Genomic DNA, 24,400 nt, shown 5'->3' on the forward strand with positions numbered 1-24,400 from the left:
GAGCAGTCTGAGAGAAAACTGGATAACCAATTATAAAAAACAGTTGGCAAACCATAAGATTGTTCAGAAGACTTTTATACCAAACATGATTGAAAGCCTTTGAGATATCAAGAGCAACTGCTTGTGTTTCACCAAACTTTTCCATTGAATTTGTCCATAAATGGGTAACATAAGCCAGAATATCACCAGTGGATCGACACTGACGGAATTCATACTTTTGATCGTTAGGTAGTTTAAGAGTTCGTGGTTAATTGATTTCTCCATTACTTTAGAAAAAGTAGAAGTAATTGTAATGGGTCAATAATTGAATGGGAGGGATTTGTCACCCTTTTTAGGAACTGGCTGGATATGAGCAAATTTCCAATCAGAAGGAAAAACACCTTTGGAATAAGAAAGTGAAAAATGGCAGCAAAGAACAGGAGTAAGTTCAGGAGCACAGGTTTTGAGAACAAGGGGAGAAATACCATCAGGACCTGGAGCTTTCTTAGCATCAAAATTTTTCTGACATCCTTTTGACGGAAGACCACAGTAGGCACTGAATGGAGCATGTCAGGAATGTTGGGAGGTTTTAATAAGATCATTAATACACGAGTTGGAAAAAAAATGGGATGCTAGCAGGTCAGCTTTATCTTTAGCTGAAGTGACAATAGAACCATCTGGTTTTGACAGAGGTGGGAGCAGAGATAGGCAAAAAGTTGTGGCCAATAGCTTTGGCAAGAGACCAGAACACTCGGCTACCATTAGGGTAAGAAGAAAGTTTTCTACTCTTAGCCTGTTCAAAATCTAGTTTGGACTGATTAATAACTGCTTTACAGTTTTTGCGAGTCTTGGTGTAGGCAGAAAATGAAACTGAAGAATTGGAGACAAGCCAATTATGATATGCAATATTCTTCTCTTGAACAGCCCTAGCACATTTATTGGAAAACCAAGGTTTAGGTAAAGGACGAGATTTTAAAGTGAAGTGTGGGATAAAAGATTCCATTCCTACAAGAATAATTTCACTGATACGATCTGAACAAATGTTGACATCAGAAGTTTTGAAACAGTAATCCAACAAAGGAAAAGAAATCTCACAGGTCATCCCATTTTGCATTCTTGTAATGCTGAACAACACGAGACTGGGAATAGCCATGAGATAAAGGCTCCATTGGAGAAAAGACAATCACCAAGTTGTAATCTGAGGTGCCTAAAGGTCCACTCACTTTGACAGTGTACTTAGAAGGGTTGTTTGTGAGAAAAAGATCAAGTGTTGGCTGTATGGTTAGGATTGTCTAGTATTCTGGTAGGTAAATGAACAATCTGTACGAGGTCATTAGTAATTGCAAAAGCCTCAGTATCTGGACCAGCTAGGTCTGTGTGACTAGAGAATGGAAGCCAGCTGGAGTTGTGAACATTAAAATCACCAAGGAAAATTACCTCACTGTTAGGAAAGTTGGACTGGAGAAAGTCAAGTTACAAAGAGAGGAAGTCAAAAGTTCCAAGTGATTAGTGATGTTGGGAGAACGGTACAGATAACAGATGAATTTGACAGAATGAGGTAGAGAGATTTTAAGCTAGAGAAGGTTGCTTCTCTAGCTTAAAATCTCTCTACCTCCTAAAAAAGAGGAGATTCCAAATTACCAAGTCTCTGACAGGGAATATCGGAATGGACATATGCAGAAGTACCACCTTTGAGAGGAAAGGAATCATACAGCAAATAATTTGGGCAACTGAGATGAGCAGTGGTTGAATCAACCTACAACTGAGATCCTGTCAGAAAAAGTACATGGGGTTTGGCAGACTGCAAGTGGAAATGGACATCATTAAGATTAGACCATGTTATTAGAACAAATAAATTCAAGAAGGAACTGTACAAATGTTTAGAGGGAATGGATGTGTGAAATGGGTGTTTTTTTCCCTTTTGGCTGATGCTACATAAGCTTGCTTTCTTGCATCACAAGCCTCAACTAATGCTAATGTCCATGGATTTCACGATTTCGCTTTTAATCATTGCCTGTAAGACTTTCCCTTCCACTAAAACTCAGTCTAACTACTCTGTAGTTACTGACTTCACTCTTAGGGCTATATTAGATGAGCACTTAAAGCGCAGCGTTGGCAATGCCTTCCAATGCCCAGTTTTACAGGAAGCAGAGGGTTAAGGCATGCAAACTAGATGGGCACTTTAAATGTCATGTAGGACAATGTAAGCTGGCATAAAACGCCTGCCTTTGGATGCGTTACAAGCGTGTACTCCTTGACGTTTGCATAGCCTGCGGAGACACTCTCCTCCATGCATGGTGTGGTTGGCCTTAATTGGTTTGATTATTGTACTTTGGGGGAAGATGACGTTTGACACAGAGGAGTTTATTTGTGAGGTGGAAAGGAGGTCTCTCTTGTACAACACGTCATTAAAAGACTACTCCAACAAAGAAATAAAAGGCAGAGTGTTGTACTGAAATTGGAAAATAGATGTTTCCAAACTGGGATGAACTGTGTAATGATGAGAATAATCAGAAAGCTCAGTTCTGAACCTTATATTTATTGTAAATATTACTTCTATGAGTACTGTTTCATTAGTTAATGAAATACAAGTTTGTTCACTTGCAGAGACAATTTATTGGTAGATTCTGGATTATCTGTGTACAGAATCACGAATGTACAATTAATAAAGAAAGTTATTATTATTAAATAAGATGAAAACAGTAATCGGAAAACTGCTGAAGAATATCCACTGCAACAGTACAACCAATGTCGGCGTTAACAAACAAGAATCATGTGCAGGCTGTCTTCTTCCAAAACGAATTTTGAAAACCTTTCGTTTCACATACATGAAAAACTTTGTTCCCATTCTTTGCTCTCTTAGCCCGTGCTTTCTCATATTAGGCCAAGGCCTAATATTATTTTCTGTAGTACTGTTACAGGTCAATTTTTAGCTGTTGTAGGCTTCAGTACTTTTCATCACTCTGTAACTTTCCCATATTATCTTTTTCTGCTTTATTATATTGGCCAGCTTTGTATTCGTCCATTTTGGCATCCTCCTTGCCTTATGCAATATTTTCTTAATGGTATATTTGCATTAATGGCTTCTGTGATTATTGCTTTAAAGGTATTCAATAATTCAAATGTATTTGTCCTCCCTCTGCAATCCACCCAATTAATAGATGCCATATAGTACCTTAAACTGTCATAGTCCTCCTCTTCTGAAATTAAAACCCATGCCTTTATCTACTGTAACATCCTTTTTCATCCTCCAACTAATGATTGTGTGATCGCTACCTGCCAGCGGTTCCTGTACTTTAAGTCCAGTGATGTCATCTGATTCATGAGTATGATGAGGTCAAGAATACACAATTAGCCAAGAACAGCCTGAAATTTATTGCACATTGTACTGTCATTCCAAAAGAAATAAGAAAAAACATTTAGCTGAACTTAAAGAAAAAAAAATTACTGTATTTTCCGGCTTATAAGACACGGGCATACAAGACGCACCCTAGTTTTGGCCACATATTTTGTAAAAAATAATAACCCTTCTATTATCCTTTGATACTGTTTACAGTGAAACTAAGAAGCGATCTTTTACCGACTGATGTAAACAAATATGGTGACATGGCGTGATACGGGACGTAATCAGGGGGTAGGTATTAAAAATAAATTAAATGGAGTTACATTTAATTTTTAAAAATTTTTTTTAATGCTATACACACTTGGGTAAATGTTCAACCAATAATGAAATGTTTGTTTCTGAAAAAAGCTGACAGAAGTAACGAAACAGAAATTCTTACTCACCCTAAAACAAATATGGGTATCACTTTTTCTTTGTAAAAGACGGTTGGAATTGAAAAATCCCGATCTAGTCTAATTAGCCCACCATACCATAAAAGCGCGAGATCATAGAGGAATACTATAAAAGTGCGAGATCATAGAGGAATACTATAAAAGTGCGAGATCATATTATAGAGGAAGCAAACACATGGGAAAATGAAACAAGTTTATACTTACGTCTGATTGTGAGATTCATATCACGTAGATTTCAACAAATTTTCTATGAAAAAAAGATTACTGGTATGTATTGTTGCCATAAATTGTAACCACTGATAATTGTTAAAAATATATTTCAACAGATAAATCTTAAGTAAAATTAGTGTGAATTTCAAAGGGAAGTTTTCAGAACTCAGTTTACCGGCACTGCGTCATCGAAAATGCATTGCCGGTAGTCTTTAGGCCTAATCTGACATTGACCATATAAGATGCAGGGTGATTTTCCGAGTATTTCTTCGCGAAAAAAAATTACAGAAAATACGGTATATGTTGGTTTGTCCATATAGAAATAAATGTTACATTATATAATTACCTTACATGTTTTCTATGTTCTAATTAATTAAGGGATAGTTCACATTATTAATAAAACAGAATTTTTAACCCAGCAATTTATGGGAAACAAAATACATATGTCTTTTGATATGTTACATTAAGCTGAGGGGCAACCAGATGAAATATATACAATATGAATGGTATAACTGCTAATGTCCCATTTGGGTTGCTGACAAACTGAATAGCTATTCTGCATCTAGATTTACATGTGAATAGTTCTTTAGGGATGAGAAGCTCAAAGTATATCAAATCATTAGCATTAGCATTAGCATTAGTAGAGGCATTTGATGCAAGAAAGCAAGCTTATGCAGCATCAGCCAAAAAAAAAAAAAAAACCCACTTCCACTTCACCCCTCTGTTCGTTCAAAATACCTGTCCAGCTGAGCCTTAAACTTATTTAGGCTATCAACCTCCACCACAGGGGATGGCAGTCTGTTCCACCAACCAACCACCCGCTGGCTAAAGGCAAATTTCCGCACGTCTATCCTACATCTGTCTTTCCTCAATTTGAATTTATGCCCTCTCAGGTGATTTTTCTGAGCTAGAGGAAGAATCCCATCAGCATTGAGCATGCTTAAACCATTCAAGGCTTTATACACCTCTATCAGATCACCTCGCTGGTGCCTAGTCTCCAGACACTGTAATTTGCAAAACTTAAGCCTTTCTTCGTAAGAGCACCCCTTTGTTCCATTCACTAATCTTGTTGCCCTTCTCTGTACTCGTTCCAGCAGCTCTACATCCTTCTTGAAATGAGGCCTCCAGACCTGTATACAGTACTCTAGGTGTGGCCTGACCATTGCCATCATAACTGAGAAGAAAGCAGAAGAAAAATTTATGAAGCTAAAAGTAAATAAGATTGGGTATATCCCATCTCTAAGCTAAAACTTAGAGATGGGATATACCCAATTATATTAAGAAAGGAAGCAAAAGAGATCAGCAAACCTCTAACCATAATTACAAGAGACTTCTTGGATTCAAGAGCAGTCCCTATGGAATGAAGATGTGCAAATATCTCTCCAGTTAACAAAGGTGAAGTAAGTAAGGCTAATAAGGTAAAGAAAGCCTGCACGAGAAGCATGCGAAAGTTCAATGAAATTTACCGATAAAAGTACTTTGCCGTAACAGAATTTGCATTTTTGCTCGCTTGGTAAACAGACAGTAGGTGTTATCGGTCTGGAGTAGAAGTTGAATCCCACGGGAGATTGAAACCCTCCCGAAGTGGAGGGGGGTGGTAACCTGACTTTTTTTCTTTAGAATCACTAATTGAATCACGAATATTGGAAGTTCTAGCGTCGTAAAAAATGTTTGTAACGTAGTTTCACTGGTAAACTTTTTCAAAATTTGCCATGCTTCTTGTGTGGGCCTCCTTTGCCTTTTTTTTCCTTCTTAATAAACAATTTATCCACTAGTCCACCAGTGATTCTAAAGAAAAAAAGGTTCAGGTTACCCCCCACCACTTCGGGAGGGTTTCAATCTCCCATGGGATTCAATTTCTACTCCCGACCGATAACACTCACCGTTTGTTTACCGAGCGAGCAACAATACAAATGCCGTTATGGCAAAGTACTTTTACCGGTAAATTTCATCGAACTTTTGCATGCTTCTCGTGCAGGCTTTCTTTACCTTCGCCGTAAGTAATTACAGATCTCTAAGCTTGAATTCTGTTCCAGAGAAAATAATGGAGTCACCGATTGAAAAAGTAATGCACTATCGTCTAGACAGGAATGCAGTTATATGGAAATCGCACATAGATTTGTTAATGTTATTAGTGGAGTTCCCCAGGGTTCAGTGTACTGGGCCCATTGCTGTTTTCAATATTTATTAATGATAATGATGAAGGCATATCAAGTTAATGTCTAAGTTTGCAGATGATACAAAGGTTTTCAGGGAGTTTAATAATAGTAATTTGGGTATGCTACTGCAACAAGATCTGGAAAAATTAGGCAGATCGGCTAAGTGGAAATTAAAGTTTAACATTAACAAAACTGTATACAGGTCTAGAGGCCTCACTTTAGATAGGATGCAGATCTGCTGGAATGGGTAAAGAGAAAGGAACCAGACTGACGAAGGGAACAAAAGGGGGCACTCTTACCTAGAAAGGCTTCAATAATGCAAATCGCAGCATCTGGAGACTAGGCACCTGCAGGGTAATACGACTGAGAAGTTTAAGGCCTTGAATGGATTGAGTAAGCTAAATGGGAATGCATTCTTCCTCTTGCTGAGACTACACATGGGGGGGCACAAATTTAAATTGAGGAAGAATGGTTGCAGGATCGATGTGTTGAAGTTTGCCTTCAGCCAGTGAGTGGGTGATTGTTGGAATAGGCTTTCATCTGTTGTTGTTATGGAAGTGTATGATTTGCATAAATTCAAGGAAGTGCTAGACAAATTCTTGGAAGGTAAGGATAGATGAACTCTGTAGGTTTTTTTTTTTTTTTTTTTGTTTTTTGGCTGATGCTATATAAGCTAGCTTTCTTGCATCACTTGTCACTATTACTACTGCATAAAGATAGCAGTAATCCCAAAATTTAATAATTTTCCATCATATTAAAATATTATTTTAGAATTTTCCGTGGTAATATACTTAAGGTAGCAGAGAACCTGGGGATAATTGTGCAAGCATATATATAACTACTAGGACAGCTCATGAGGTTTCTGTCAATGATATACTGAAATTTTGCAAGCAGGGATAAGGAGGTAATTATTCCACTGCACAAGGCAATGGCTACATCAGGTCACATCATAAGTATTGTATAAAAAGTCTGGACATCTTATTTTAAGAAGAATGTGAATTTGCTGGAATCAGTGCAGAGCTCAGCAAAGGAAACAAAAGGGTACCCTTATCAAGAAAAACTTCAGTTCTATAAATTGCAATGTCTCTGAAAACTGGGGAAGAATTCTGATTGAAGTGTTTTTAAGGTTTTGAATGGATCGATATGCTAAATGTTGATGGCACCTTTACCCTTGCTAAAACAAGGCGCACATGCACACACACACACACATATTTAAATTGAGAAAAGATGGTTGCAGGACAGATAGGCAGAACTATCCTCTGGCTTCCAGCCAGAGGATAGTTGAAACAAGCTTCCATCTGGTGTTGTGGAAGTGAGTAGTTTGAATAAATTTAAGGAAGAATTAGACAAATTATTAAAGGGGATGGAAATAGTTGATTTTTTAACTGTTTCCATCATATTAAAATACAAATAGCCTCTTTAGAATTATCCTTTAACAGATAATGCTAAAGAGGCTATTGTATTTTAATATGATGATCACGATGATAAATTCAATGTGAGCTTTTGTTAAGGCTCATTGTGAAGGTTATATTTTGTCCTAAAATACAACCTTGGAAATGAGCCTTAACTGATAACCTCACAATAACTTTTATTTATATTTTAATTTTGACTTCTCCCCTCTTTTCATTTAAGTAATGAATACTAATTCCTCTTTTCCACCAATTCATCAATCATATTCAAATAAATAATCAATCAAGCAGAAATATATTGTGTTCAAATAAATTTAATGTATTTTGCTCATCTCAAAAAAAAATTTTTCCAAATATTATGCCAACAAACTCACCTCTCCACAAAAAGCAGCCACGTTAATTTCTCTGAACTGATAGTTGTAGTAGTGAGAGAAGTTCTGGGCATTTACTATATGAGAAATGGAATGCAGCACTAAAAATAAAAAATAAAATAAAAAATACACATTAGTCATGGGCACATCCTCAAGTTCTTTGTAAATATATAAAGCCTTTTCAGGGGTATCTAAAATATTGAAAGCTAATTATTTTTATTTCTACGTAATGTATATTATGCAGTGTTCATTATTCTCATTCAGAATATGTGTGGTGTATCTTGGAATTGTACAGTGGCACAAAATCCCTTAACTTTACATTAAGTTGTCAATAATTGTTAGAAGATACAATGAAATATTACTTAAATTGAATGAAGAGGGTTACCTCAATATTTTCATATGAAACCATTCAAACAAGAAAATATTGAAGTAAGCCACTTTCAATTTAATTATTTATAATGTGAAACAAATTGAACTCATTGTTCTTATATATTAGCATAGGCACATGATGCAAGAAAGCAAACTTATATAGCATCAGTCAAAAAAAAAAAAAAAACACCCTTATTTCATCCATCCACTCGCTCCAAATGTTTGTCAAGTTCTGCCTTGAATCTATTTAAGCTATCAACTTTTACGACAGATGGAAGTTTGTCCTAACAATCAACCACCCGCTGGCTAAAGGTAAACTTCCGCACATCTATCCTACGACCGTCTTTCCTCAATTTGAATTTATGCCCCCTCAGGTGATTATTCTGAGCAAGAAGAAGAATTTCATCAGCATCAAGCATGCTCAAACCATTCAAGGCTTTATACACCTCAATCAGATCACCTCGCAGGTGCCTAGTCTCCAGACACTAATTTGCAAAACTTAAGCCTTTCTTCATAAGCGCAACCTTTTGTTCCATTCACTAATCTTAATGCCCTTCTCTGTACTTGTTCCAACAGCTCTACATTTTTCCTAAAATGAGGCCTCCAAACCTGTATACAATACTCAAGGTGTGGTCTGACCATTGCCTTATACAAGGGGATAATCACCTCCTTATCCCTGCTAGAAAAATTCCTGTATATCATTGACAAGACACCATGAGCTACTCTTGCAGACCGTCTGCATTGCTCAGAAAACTTCATATCTGCCTGAACAATTACCCCCAGGTCCTTTTCATTCTCTACCACTTTCAGTGTGGTACCATAGAGTTGATACGTTACTCTGGGATTACTGCTTCCCACATGTAGTACTTTACATTTGTCAATGTTAAACTTCATTTGCCACCTCTCAGCCCATCTGCTCAACTTTTCTAGATCCTGTTGCAGAAGTGTACTGTCATTAACAACCCTTCCAACCTTCATATCATCTGCAAACTTGGACATTAAGCCTGATATACCATCATCAATATCATTTATAAATACAGAAAACAACAATGGACCCAACACTGAACCCTGATGGACTCCACTAATAACAATAGTCCACAAAGAGCAGTGTCCATTGATTACCACTGTCTTCTCCCACTCAACCATCGCTTTATCCATAGCAGCAATTTGCCTCCAATGCCACACTGCTCCAATTTGTGCAGCAGTCTTCCATGTGCAACAGTATCAAAGGCTTTTCTAAGATTCAAATATATGATATCAAAATTATTCTTTGCATCCAGTTTCTTTGTGACTACATGGTATCCAATCAAATTAGTCAGACAAGACTTCCCCTTAACAAACCCATGCTGTGTCCGAGCTATAACTGAAGTCTTGTCTAGATGATCCGGCAATGCTTCTTTAACCAGTGCCTCCATTAATATTAATGGACAATAATATTAAACAGTCAACCCTCAGATACCAAGAATGTAACTATGTAGTGGCAATTCTGTTCCATGTTCTGCAAGACTTTTTTCAACATGTCAAAATGACAGCAATTTTAAGTTCATCAATGGCTATCAGCTTTCCTTTTCTTCAACTTCATCTTTAAATATTCTCACATATTATTATCTAGCCTCATTAGAACCCTTCAGAGGCATTTGAGTGAAGGAGTCTTTCAAAAATTCTGTAATTAGTCTAATATGTTAAAGCATCATCTTGCTGCAGTACTGCCATCTCTTTTAAGCCTCTATCTTTAATTTCTGAAAAAATAAAAATTGTCAGAAGCATCTGAAGAGATGCCGAGTGATTTATTATTCACTTAAAAAATGCAATCCAATCAGATCAGATAACAGAGGACACTGGTGTCTGATCATGAGATGCAGAGGATGTTCAACTCTCTCTTAAAAATATTGACTTTATTTTGTATTGAGTATACAAAGTAAATATTTTCCAAAAAAGTAAAAAAAACACCCATCACTAAATGACATATTTCACTGAAATTGCCAATTGCTGAGGGGATCTCTATTTCAATGCTTCACAAGCCAATTTTTGTCTATCCTTAATGACTGCTTGTGGACAATGAGATATAAGTCCATTTTCTTTGATGTCTTCTGCAGTACTGACCTTACAAAACTAAGTTCTGAGGAGCATTTTGACAATTTAACAGAATATAAGCATAATGCTTCAATAGTTTTAGTATGTTCTAGCTGAATTGGCAATTTGCTACCTGATCTCAGAAGTTGTTGTTATTTGGTTTTTAGGAGCATTAGCAACTAATTCCATATTGCTCCGGGGATATGCGGTGGTCATTCCCTGACCTTTCCGCATCCTCCGTATTTGGTGGTCATGGGCTCGAACCCCGGTCTAATCAAGAAGTGTGTGCTACGCTCTGCTGCTCCTGCCCACCTGGCTACGGAGGCGCCTCAGAAGTTGTATTTCTACAACCATTATGTACTATTTTTGCTGTAATCACGCAATATTATATGTTCTATTAAATGTAATAGCGCGAGTTTAGCTCTAAGAAGTTAGTACAAAAGTTGTAGCAATGCAAGACTTTCTGTGAATTTAGCTAAAATTCTAAAAAATGCATAGACAGCACTAAAACTATTTAAAAAGACATCTTTATTTTTGACTTTAAAAAGATTTTTTTTATTTTCATAAGTTTAAGGTATTAACAATCTTTTAGGAATATATATTCCTGTTTTTCTGGAATGTATTCCTAAATAAAATTTTCAGGTCATTAAAAATATGCTCTCACAATCATTCTTTACATAGTATTTCTGTTATTCATAGACAAAATGCAACTTATAAAATTATAAATAAATGTTTGAATTCAGGGCTATTACTTACTTCAAAAAAAAAAAAAAAAAAGAAGAAAGAAAAGATTTGTTAACAGCATTCTAAACTTTCAAACACCTGGCAAGCTATCTAATGCTTGCGATCTAAAGTGAAAGATTTCACACATTCTCTTCATTTAAATAAGTATTCTACATTTTAGGGGTATATGTGATCTCCTAACTTTTTATATTCGTGTATCTCTTTCTTCATAACCATGTTAGTGGACAATGAAAAATTTGAAGAGCATGTCATTTTTACTATTTTAATATTTTATTTTGCCACTGAAAACTGTTTCAGTTCCTTTATTTTGCTTTATTTTTTTATTTTAATTACCAAGCAAAAATTTTCAGATCTGCAGATTAATAAGTTTTATTATCCAATTTTTAGTATAAAGTTCCAATTTAATAAATCATTTTGGTGCATTTAAACAGTGGTGTTTCTATCCTACCAATCTGAGAAGGATTAATCTGACTTTCAAGAAACAGTTTACTATTTCTAATCTAATACAGAAAATGATCACATATAACAGACCAATACAAAAACCAAATACAAAAGTATGAATCAAGTATAATCTTATATGATTAAAGAAATTGCCTTTTATGATATAATCTTGAAACCCCAGGTGAGAGTCATCTACCACCTAGTATTGACAGGTAACACAGAGAGGTGGCATTCCTCCGTGTGGTGTGGGTACCACACCTCGAACCATACTTACATTGGTTTGCACCTGGGTGGTCACCTACAGTGTGCTAGGTGCCATATTTCAGGACTTGCACATGGGGGGTTATACCTAGGATTATTTACAGTCCTACCATCATGAAAGTGCAAGCAGAGGATTTGGCTGTCACAGACTGACTGGATTTTGCTGAAATTAGGTCCACTTGACTTGAGTGTCATCCGAATATCAGTTATATCAGCATTTTAGACTCCCAGGTAGCAAGCACAGCTTGGCGTATCTGAGAGAATGTCTGCAACAGCCTCAAGGATATATACACACATACACTTCCTTTACAGTTTACTATGAAATGTAATAAATGTCACAATGAAATAAAATTAGCCAGTGGTTCCTAATGCAAATGCTACTGAAATATGCTCCTACATAAGATTCAAAAGGGAACTGTGAAAAGGATTAACATATAAGCATCAATTTAAAAAGGATCAACTTACACAACATAATAATATATTGCTGGTCAGGTCACTGGAAAATTTTATGTTATACCTGAAGTGTGCAATTTTGAAATGACATCAGAACCAAGTTAAAATGGCAATTTTATATTGAGATTTTTCTCAACTAATTTAATTATAGCATTATAGTGAAGTTATTGTTATTTCTGATATCACTTTAACAAAGTTTGCCTGTTTTATAATTCAAACATGCTTGTTGAAGTGGCACTAGCACATATCAAGATTTATACAGTTGTAACAAACAAAAATTGCACTCACAAGGAAAACTGTTGCCAACCCCTGCATTAATACAAACATATACAGTCAGTCCTCGTATAGCACGATAGTTGTGTTCCTAGAAACCCTCGTGCAATGCAAAATCGTGCAATATAAACAACAGGCCCTATGGGAAAAATAGGGTTAGGTGCCGACCACCCAAGATTGAACACACATTTGTAACCAAAACATTACCAAACACAATAAATAATCGTAATAAAATACTTACGCATTTTATTACGACTATTAAGTAATAAAATATTGCTAATGCTTTTACTTCTATCGTAAGCAAACTTGTTTTTTGTTTGATTTTCTATCCAAACAGATGACAGGCGTTCCATCCAATTCTCTTCCAATTCTTTGTGTCTTAATCTAATGGATTTTAATTACACTTTGAGTTGTTCCTGCTATGAAAGCTGTTTTTATTTTCTCTGCATTCTTTGTAATTCTCGGCGTTGCCTCATTTAGGTCTGTAGCACGTGCAATATCACATAGTCTTTCATTTTGCTCATAGCGTTTCACAATTTCATGTTTTTTTCATGTTTTTACCGGGGAAACCCCGGTGGGCTGGAGGCCGGTGTGATTTGGCCATAAACCATAGTATGAGGCCACTATAAATTTTCCCGGGTAAGAATTTTTGACCCAGTCCGCCTCTGTTTATCGATATTGCTTTTCTTTTTCTCTCTGAATCTGCAGTATCTTCACCAGGACGCTTCCTTTTCACACCTTTTAAGTATTTTAATCATTTTTAGGGAATAAAGCACAACTACAAAACGAGGAGGCACGCTTGATACACATAAACAAAGCTGTGCATGTGTAGCAACTGAATAAACAACACCATAAAGGCAGAGATACACTATTAACACCTCACATTTTACTAAAGCACATTTCTAGGGGTTACTACCATAAAACAATAAAAACAATTTCCAGTTGCATTTCTGCTAGTGGAATCTGTTATAAACTGGTAGTAAACTCAATCTAATTGCATTTGCGATAATAGCTGGAATTTTACGTTATTATGGTGAAATGTGTTTCCCCTTCACTGATATAAAAAACATAAATACATTTTCAGAATCTTCTCTTCATACCTATTATGTTGCGTTCGGTTGGGGTGATTCTGCGTTCGACTGCCATTTCTTGTAAACAGAAAGGCGAATCGTGCATAAGCGAATTCGGTTCGTGTTATATAAGATATCGTTCCCCTATTTATAAATCGTGTATGATCGAATTCGTGTAGTGTAAACACGTGTTATACGAGGACTGACTGTACTCCACATTTTAATTTCATTCATTCAGAAAATATCTACAATGTGAGTGACTCATCTTGCTTAAGAATCACTGAAGACAAAAACTGAAAAATTAAGATATCCTTATGTGAAAAAATAATAATAAAAAAATTAAGTATTTAAAATAAGTTTATATTCAAAATTATTGATAAGTTCTTTAATAAAAAGGCAAATTCTACTCACCAGCTGCAATCAATATAGTTCCTGCACACATCACATGGAAACCCTTGCTACCATCTATCCACCATCGAATGAAAGGCATGGATGGCTGTTTTTAAGAATATTGTGCAATTATTAAAAAAGAATAAGATTAGAAGGTTATTCATAAACTGAATAAAGAGAATTTATATTAATAATTTAATAGTAGTAATAGTAATGGCAAAGGATGCAAGAAAGCAAGCATATAACATCAGGAAAAAAAAAAAAACTGCACAGTTCACCATCCATACACTCCAAGAATTTGTCTAGTCCTTCCTTGAATTTATTCAACCCATCCACTTCTACAACAACAGATGGAAGCCTGCTCCAACAATCAACCACCTGCTGGCTGAAGGCAAACTTCCTCACACCTAATCCTACAACCATCCTTCCTCAACTTCAATTTATGACCCCTTACGACTGTAGTCTCAGAAAGTGGAAGAATTCCATTAACATTCAGCTTACTCAATCCATTCAAGTCTTTAAACACCACAATCAGATCTCCCTGCAGGTGCCTAGTCTCGAGATGATGCAATTTGCAGCATCTGGCTGCCCTTCTCTGCACCCGTTCCAACAGATCTACAACCTTCCTAAAGTGAGGACTCCAGACCTGTATACAGTACTCAAGATGCAGCCTAACCATCGCTTTATACAAAGGGATAATCATCTCCTTATTCCTGCTAGCAAAGTTTCTGTATATCATTGACAAAACCCCGTGAGCTGTCCTGGCAGCATGTCCACTGCTCAGAGAATTTCATGTCTGATTGCACAATTACTCCCACGTCTTTTTCATTCTCCACTACCCTGAGTGTAGTATCACACAGTTGATAAATTACTCTGGGATTAATGCTACCCATAGGCAGTACCTTGCATTTGTCAATGTAATGCCAACCTTTGTATCATTTGCAAACTTAGACATGAAGCCTGATATATTAGCATTAGCATTAGTAGAGGCATTTGATGCAAGAAAGCAAGCTTATGCAGCATCAGCCAAAAAAAAAAAAAAAAAAAACTCACTTCCACTTCACCCCTCTGTTCGTTCAAAATACCTGTCCAGCTGAGCCTTAAACTTATTTAGGCTATCAACCTCCACCACAAGGGATGGCAGTCTGTTCCACCAACCAACCACCCGCTGGCTAAAGGCAAATTTCCGCACGTCTATCCTACATCTGTCTTTCCTCAATTTGAATTTATGCCCTCTCAGGTGATTTTTCTGAGCTAGAGGAAGAATCCCATCAGCATTGAGCATGCTTAAACCATTCAAGGCTTTATACACCATCAATATCATTGATAAATATTGGAAACAACAATGGGACCCAGCAGTGAACGCTGAGGAACTCCACTAATAACATTTGTCCAAGAACAGCAGTGCCCAATGATAACTACTCTCTTTTTTCTTCCACTTAACCATCTCTTTATCCAAGCAGTAACTTGTCCTGAATGCCACATTACTCCAATTTGTACAGCAGTCTTTCATGTGCAACAGTATCATAAAGAATAATAACTTGCATGCTTCTACCAGTTACAAATACTAGTGCCAACCATCCTATTTTCAGCTGGGCAGTTTTCAACCAAAATGTCCAGTTTCCAGCTTATAACTTTTACCATAACCACTTTGCCCCATTTTTTTTTTACTTTCAGCTTTAACCTGTCGCACATTTTTTCCACAAGCAAGCAGCAGTAAGTGGTAGACCGACTACTACTCTGTCTGGTTTTAGGGTATACCTTGTATTATGACCTTAAACATTATTTCATATTATTGCTGTTTTCTAAATGTTCCACCACAACCTTCAAGCAATTTCCCAATTCCATAATTTTCATTTTGATAAAAACACTTCCGTGCATCACAACAAAATCTCTATTCTAATATATCATGTGTGCTATACTTGTGTTTTTTTTGTGCCTCTTTTTATTAAATTCCATACATAATGGGAAAAGAAAAAAAAAAAAACAGCAATTCTAATATTCACTGCCCTTTATTATGACTATTTCCATAATTTCATTACTTTACATTAGGCACCTGTCAAATCTGGTAAATATCCAGATCTTCCAGTAGATATCCATTGCATAAGGGTCGGAAAACTGCTAGTTTTTTTTTGGGGGGGGGATTCACACATTAAAGGATTAATGGTAGCCACAGGCAGAAACAAAAGTGATTCTTGCACTGCTTCTATTGTAATGAGCAGCAGCCTAGAGAGCAAGTTGCTGGGGATTTCAAGAGCTGCTGGGAGTCATCATGGAACAAGTAAATTCATGGGCTGTGTTAGGGTAACTAGAGTATGAACAGTGGATGTATACTTGCATGTACACTAATGCTAGAAGTACAGTAATTAAAATTGATGAATTTGAAGTGCTGATCAAGACATCAAAGGGAGATATTGTTGGGATATCAGACACATGGTGTCACACAGATATAAGCAGTGCAGAATTGGAATTTGGAGAGTACAATGTGTACAGAAAGGACAGACAGGGTAGGAAGGGAGGAAAGGTTATGCTGTTAGTTAAGAAGCACATAAAATCTAAGGAAGTGCATCCAGTTGACAAGAGTGGACACTGCAATGTTGAGTCAGTTTGGTGTGACAAACATTGGGAATGGGAAATTGAGAGCAGGAGTATGTTATAGGCCTAATGATGCAAATAAGTACACTGAACAGTTGTGCAGAGAAATAGAATGAGCCAGTAAATCAGAATGTCTTGTAATGGAGGATTTTAACCTTCCACATATTGACTGAAACTTGTGGGTTGGTCACTCACACGCTAGAAAAACTTTTGTGGATATATTGGAGGATTGTTTTCTACAGCAACATGTTTGAAGAGCAACCAGAGGGAGTAATACCCTTGATCTGATTATCAGCAGTGATGATGCATGCATTAGGAATTTTCAGATAAGGGAACCACTAGGTGACAGTGATCACAGTATACTGATGTGGGATTTACTTAAAGATGTAACTACAATCCAGGGTAAAAGGAAGGTTTTTTGTTTTTGTAAAGGTGACTACAGATATCTCAGACAGTTTTTAAATTCTATAGAGTGGGATCAACTGATGATGTTACCAATGGTGAATTCTAAATGGGAAGCCTTCAGGGACTTAATCTTGGAGGCTACTAGACTTTTCATTCCAACTAAGAAATACTGTTAGAAAATGGATTTTGGAATTCATCCAACTTTTTCACTTGATAATTTATATGTATCCCATGCACGAGGCTCATGACAGAGAAGAAAAATGCATGGGATGAATATAAATTATCAAGTGACACAGAGGCCTACAACAGATATAAGCTAGTTTGTAATCAAGTCACAAAGGAGGTTTGGCAGGTGAAGGCAAATTACGAAAAATCTTTGCCAAAGGATGCAAAGAAAAACAGCAAAGAGTTCTTTACTTATGCAACTCTAGAAGGAAGGGGATGAATCAGATTGGTCCACTCAACATTGACAGTTCGACTATTGATGATCCTGCTCAAGCAGCCGATAAACTGAATGAGTAGTTTGCATCTACATTCACAGATGAGGAGTTATTCAAGGAGGGGAATGCCAGATGTTTATCAAACTCTAACAGGGAGCTAAGTGATTTAGTGATAACTGAGAACAAAGTGGAGGAGAAATTGTTGAAGTTAAACATAAAAAAGGCACCTGGGGCAGAAGGAATCTATCCAGTTATAATGAAGGAGGCAGCAAGGGAAACAAGCAAACCCTTAGCCATAATTATGAGAATATCCTTAGAGTCAGGGGAGGTCCCCATGGACTAGAGATGTGCAAATGTATCCCCAATTCACAAAGGGTGTTCAAAGGGCGACACAAATAATTATAGACCTGTTAGTTTAACTTCTGTTCCAGGGAAAATAATGGAGTCGTGGTTAAAGAGGTAATACAGGATCACCTAGAGAAGACAGCAGCAATAGTTCAGACACAGCATGGGTTTGTTTAGGGGAAGTCTTGTCTGTCCAATTTGATTGGATTAGCATTAGCATTAGTAGAGGCATTTGATGCAAGAAAGCAAGCTTATGCAGCATCAGCCAAAAAAAAAAAAAAAGTAACATAAATAAATAAAAATAACCACTTCCACTTCACCCCTCTGTTCGTTCGAAATACCTGTCCAGCTGAGCCTTAAACTTATTTAGGCTATCAACTTCCACGACAAGGGATGGAAGTCTGTTCCACCCACCAACCACCCGCTGGCTAAAGGCAAATTTCCGCACATCTATCCTACATCTGTCTTTCCTCAATTTGAATTTATGCCCTCTCAGGTGATTTTTCTGAGCTAGAGGAAGAATCCCATCAGCATTGAGCATGCTCAAACCATTCAAGGCTTTGTACACCTCTATCAGATCACCCCGCTGGTGCCTAGTTTCCAGACACTGTAATTTGCAAAACTTAAGCCTTTCTTCGTAAGAGAACCCCTTTGTCCCATTCACCAATCTAGTTGCCCTTCTCTGTACTCGTTCCAGCAGCTCTACATCCTTCCTGAAATAAGGCCTCCAGGCCTGTATACAGTACTCTAGGTGTGGCCTGACCATTGCCTTATACAAGGGAATAATCACCTCCTTATCCCTGCTAGAAAAATTCCTATATATCATTGACAATACACCATGAGCTACTCTTGCAGCTCGTCTGCACTGCTCAGAGAACTTCATATCTGCCTGCACCACCACCCCCAGGTCCCTTTCATTCTCTACCACTGTCAGTGTTGTACCACAGAGTTGATACGTTGCTCTGGGGTTGCTGTTTCCCATATGTAGTACTTTACATTTGTCAATGTTAAACTTCATTTGCCACCTCGAAGCCCATCTGCTCAACCTTTCCAAATCCTGTTGCAGCAGCATAGTGTCAGTAGTGTCCTTGACAACCCTGCCAACCTTCGTATCGTCTGCAAACTTGGACATTAAGCCTGATATACCATCATCAATATCATTTATAAATACAGAAAACAATAAAGGCCCCAATACTGAACCCTGAGGGACTCCACTAATAACATTAGTCCACGATGAGCAGTGTCCATTGATTACCACTCTCTGTCTTCTCCCCCTCAACCACCCCTTTATCCATAGCAGCAACTTGCCTCCAATGCCACACTGCTCCAATTTGTGCAGCAGTCTTCCATGTGCAACAGTATCAAAAGCCTTTCTAAGATCCAAGTATATAATATCAAAGTTATTCCCTGCATCCAGTTCTTTTGTGACTGCATCATAGTATCCAATCAAATTGGTCAGGCAAGACTTCCCCTTAACAAAACCATGCTGTGTCCTAGCTATAACTGAAGTCTTGTCTAGATGATCCTGCAGTGCTTCTTTCACCAGTGCCTCCATTAATTTTCCGGGAACATAAGTTAAACTCACAGGTCTATAATTACTTGTGTCAGCCTTTGATCCCCCTTTGTGAATTGGGGTCACATTTGCACATCTCCAGTCAATGGGTACCTCCCCTGAGTCCAAGGAAGCTCTCATAATTATGGCTAAGGGTTTGCTTACCTCCTTTGCTGCCTCCTTTAATATAACTGGATAGATCCCATCCACCCCAGGTGCCTTTCTTGTGTTTATCTTCAACAATTTCTCCTCCACTTTGCTCTCAGTTATTACAAGATTCTCTAGCTTACTGCTAGAGTTGAATACACCTCTGGCATTCCCCTCGCTGAATAACTCCTCATGTGTGAATGTCGATGCAAAATATTCATTTAGTTTGTTAGCTACCCGAGCAGGGTCATCAACAGTTGACCCATCGATCTCAAGTGGACCAATCTGATTCATCCCCTTCCTTCTAGAGTTTACATAAGTAAAGAACTCTTTGCTGTTTTTCTTCGCATCCCTTGCCAAGGATCTCTCGTAATCTGCCTTCGCCTGCCTAACCTCCTTTGTAACTTGGTTACAGATCAACTTGTATCTATCATAGGCGTCCGTGTCACGTGTTAATTTGTATGTATCCCATGCATTTTTCTTCTCTGCCATATGCCTCATTAGTTCATCTGACAACCATTTAGGCCTAAACCTTGAACAATATTTCTTAGTTGGTATGTAAAGCCTAGTAGCTTCCACGATAAGTTCTTTGAATGCTTCCCATTTTGAATTTGCTGTTGGCAATATCATCAGTTGATCCCACTGTATAGAATTTAAATACTGTCTCAGTCCATTGTAGTCGCCTTTACGAAAGCAATACCCCTTCCCTTTACCCCTAATGGTAGTTACCTCTTTGAGTAACTCCCACTTCAGCACACTGTGATCACTGCCACCAAGTGGTTCATTTATCTGCAGATTCTTAATGCATGAAGAATCACTACTGATAATCAAATCAAGAGTATTACTCCCTCTAGTTGCCTCGATTCTACAATGTGATCACAAAGCAACTGGATGCTAAAAATAATTCTGATATTATATGTTTAGCCAGCGAGTTATAAATTACTGGAATAAGTTGCCTTCATGGGTGGTAGAGGCCGACAGTTTGGGGAAATTCAAAGGTCATCTGGATAGTACTTTCGGGTAAGGGAAGCGCATAGGATGATAGGATTAATTTCCTTTTTATTTAATTTTTAATTTCATTTTATTATTTTTATTTCTTTATTAATTATTATTATTTATTTATTTAATTTTTGTTTTTATCATTGTTTTGTTCGGATTTTTTTTTTTTTTTTTTTTTGGCTGGTGCAGCATAAGCCATAGGCTTTCTTGCACCATACGGCCGTTACTAATACTAATACTATATACTAGGATTTCAGGAAAGCTTTTGATACCGTTGCATGGAAGACAGCTGTACAAATTGGAGCAGTATGGCATTAAGGGAAAGTTACTGCAATGGATAAAGGGATGGTTGGGTGGAAGATGGCAGAGAGTGGTAATAAATGGACACTGCTCTACGTGGATTAATGTTATTAACAGTCCCCCAGGGTTCGGTGCTGGACCCATTGTTATTTTGTGTTTTTATCAATGATATCGATGAAGGAATATCAGGCTTAATGTCCAAGTTTGCAAATGACACAAAGGTTGGCAGGGTTGTTAATGAAACTAAAGGCAGTATGTTGTTAGTTGCCAGTTGTTGATGCTAGTAGTAGGCAGTATGTTGTTAGATGCTAGATCCTGTTGCTACTGCAACAGGATCTTGAAAAGTTAGGCAGATGGGCTGAGAAGTGGCAACTGAAGTTTAACATTGACAAATGCAAATTTGTCAATGTTAAACTTTATGCAGAAATTTGTCAATGCAAATTTCTGCATATAGTTAGCAGTAACCCAAGAGAAATGTACCACTCTGTAGTAACTACACTCAGGGAGGTATAGAATGAAAAAGACCTGGGGTAATTGTGCAGTCAGATATGAAGTTCTCTGAGCAGTGTGGACAGGCTGCCAGAGCAGGTCATGGAGTATTGTCAATGATATATAGGAATTTTACTAGCAGAGACAAGAAGGCAATTATCCCTTTATAAGGCAATGGTCAGGCCACACATTGAGTACTGTATACAGCTCTGGGGGCCTGATTTTAAGAAGGATGTAGAGTTGCTAGAACAAGTACAAAGAAGGGCAACAAGATTGGTGAGAGGAACAAAGGGGTGCACTTATGAAGAAAGGCTTAAGTTCTGCAAGTTGCAGCATCTGGAGACTAGCCACCTGCAAGGTGATCTGATTGACGTGTATAAGGCCTTGAATGGTTTGAGCAGGCTTAATGCTGACGGGATACTACCGCTTTCTCAGACTAAAAACCTGAGGGGACATAGATTCAAATTAGCATTAGCATTAGCATTAGTAGAGGCATTTGATGCAAGAAAGCAAGCTTATGCAGCATCAGCCAAAAAAAAAAAAAAAAAAAAAAAAAAAAGTAACATAAATAAATAAAAATAACCACTTCCACTTCACCCCTCTGTTCGTTCGAAATACCTGTCCAGCTGAGCCTTAAACTTATTTAGGCTATCAACTTCCACGACAAGGGATGGAAGTCTGTTCCACCCACCAACCACCCGCTGGCTAAAGGCAAATTTCCGCACATCTATCCTACATCTGTCTTTCCTCAATTTGAATTTATGCCCTCTCAGGTGATTTTTCTGAGCTAGAGGAAGAATCCCATCAGCATTGAGCATGCTCAAACCATTCAAAGCTTTGTACACCTCTATCAGATCACCCCGCTGGTACCTAGTTTCCAGACACTGTAATTTGCAAAACTTAAGCCTTTCTTCGTAAGAGAACCCCTTTGTCCCATTCACCAATCTAGTTGCCCTTCTCTGTACTCGTTCCAGCAGCTCTACATCCTTCCTGAAATGAGGCCTCCAGGCCTGTATACAGTACTCTAGGTGTGGCCTGACCATTGCCTTATACAAGGGAATAATCACCTCCTTATCCCTGCTAGAAAAATTCCTATATATCATTGACAATACACCATGAGCTACTCTTGCAGCTCGTCTGCACTGCTCAGAGAACTTCATATCTGCCTGCACCACCACCCCCAGGTCCCTTTCATTCTCTACCACTGTCAGTGTAGTACCACAGAGTTGATACGTTGCTCTGGGGTTGCTGTTTCCCATATGTAGTACTTTACATTTGTCAATGTTAAACTTCATTTGCCACCTCGAAGCCCATCTGCTCAACCTTTCCAAATCCTGTTGCAGCAGCATAGTGTCAGTAGTGTCCTTGACAACCCTGCCAACCTTCGTATCGTCTGCAAACTTGGACATTAAGCCTGATATACCATCATCAATATCATTTATAAATACAGAAAACAATAAAGGCCCCAATACTGAACCCTGAGGGACTCCACTAATAACATTAGTCCACGATGAGCAGTGTCCATTGATTACCACTCTCTGTCTTCTCCCCCTCAACCACCCCTTTATCCATAGCAGCAACTTGCCTCCAATGCCACACTGCTCCAATTTGTGCAGCAGTCTTCCATGTGCAACAGTATCAAAAGCCTTTCTAAGATCCAAGTATATAATATCAAAGTTATTCCCTGCATCCAGTTCTTTTGTGACTGCATCATAGTATCCAATCAAATTGGTCAGGCAAGACTTCCCCTTAACAAAACCATGCTGTGTCCTAGCTATAACTGAAGTCTTGTCTAGATGATCCTGCAGTGCTTCTTTCACCAGTGCCTCCATTAATTTTCCGGGAACAGAAGTTAAACTCACAGGTCTATAATTACTTGTGTCAGCCTTTGATCCCCCTTTGTGAATTGGGGTCACATTTGCACATCTCCAGTCAATGGGTACCTCCCCTGAGTCCAAGGAAGCTCTCATAATTATGGCTAAGGGTTTGCTTACCTCCTTTGCTGCCTCCTTTAATATAACTGGATAGATCCCATCCACCCCAGGTGCCTTTCTTGTGTTTATCTTCAACAATTTCTCCTCCACTTTGCTCTCAGTTATTACAAGATTCTCTAGCTTACTGCTAGAGTTGAATACACCTCTGGCATTCCCCTCGCTGAATAACTCCTCATGTGTGAATGTCGATGCAAAATATTCATTTAGTTTGTTAGCTACCCGAGCAGGGTCATCAACAGTTGACCCATCGATCTCAAGTGGACCAATCTGATTCATCCCCTTCCTTCTAGAGTTTACATAAGTAAAGAACTCTTTGCTGTTTTTCTTCGCATCCCTTGCCAAGGATCTCTCGTAATCTGCCTTCGCCTGCCTAACCTCCTTTGTAACTTGGTTACAGATCAACTTGTATCTATCATAGGCTTCCATGTCACCCATTAATTTATATGTATCCCATGCATTTTTCTTCTCTGCCACATGTCTCATTAGTTCATCTGACAACCATTTAGGCCTAAACCTTGAACAATATTTCTTAGTTGGTATGTAAAGCCTAGTAGCTTCCACAATAAGTTCTTTGAATGCTTCCCATTTTGAATTTGCTGTTGGCAATATCATCAGTTGATCCCACTGTATAGAATTTAAATACTGTCTCAGTCCATTGTAGTCGCCTTTACGAAAGCAATACCCCTTCCCTTTACCCCTAATGGTAGTTACCTCTTTGAGTAACTCCCACTTCAGCACACTGTGATCACTGCTGTGATCACTGTGATCACAAATTGAGGAAAGATAGTTGTAGAATAGATGTGTGGAAGTTTGCCTTTAGCCAAAGGGTAGTTGATTGCTGGAACAGACTTCAATCTGTTGTCTTTATTTACTTCAATCTGTTGTCTTTACTGTGGAAGTTGACAGCTTAAATAAATTTAAGGCTGAACTAGGCAAACATTTGGAGTGATCGGATGGATTTTTTTTTTTTTTTTTTTGGCTAATGCTGTACAAGCTTGCTTTCTTGCATTATATGCCTCAAGTAATGCTACGCATGGTACTAAGTACTATAGGTTCTAATACCTCTTGTGTTTGGGGTTTTCATTAAAAAAAAAAAAAAAACTTAAAAAAAAGAGGCAGGAAAAAAAAAGTGCGAAA

General features: G+C 37.8%; 1 protein-coding gene across 2 annotated transcripts in view; it reads right to left on the minus strand.

The window, feature by feature from the left end:
- LOC150083656 (NADPH oxidase 4-like) overlaps positions 1–24,400 on the minus strand; it is a 140,486-nt gene that overhangs the window by 75,459 nt on the left and 40,627 nt on the right. For both annotated transcript variants that reach the window (XR_016547184.1, XM_090377424.1), the window contains exons 4-5: positions 14,019–14,103; positions 7,927–8,024 (exon numbers count right to left, since the gene is read on the minus strand). Coding sequence is in view for 1 of the 2 variants with exons in the window: in XM_090377424.1 (XP_090233550.1) it covers positions 7,927–8,024; positions 14,019–14,103 (183 nt within the window). In the remaining variant the exon portion in view is untranslated. The remainder of the gene's footprint in view (positions 1–7,926; positions 8,025–14,018; positions 14,104–24,400) is intronic.

This window comes from Mastigoproctus giganteus, chromosome 7 (assembly GCF_048544385.1).
Source record: "Mastigoproctus giganteus isolate SK-2022 chromosome 7, ASM4854438v1, whole genome shotgun sequence".
NCBI classification, from domain to species: domain Eukaryota; kingdom Metazoa; phylum Arthropoda; class Arachnida; order Uropygi; family Thelyphonidae; genus Mastigoproctus; species Mastigoproctus giganteus.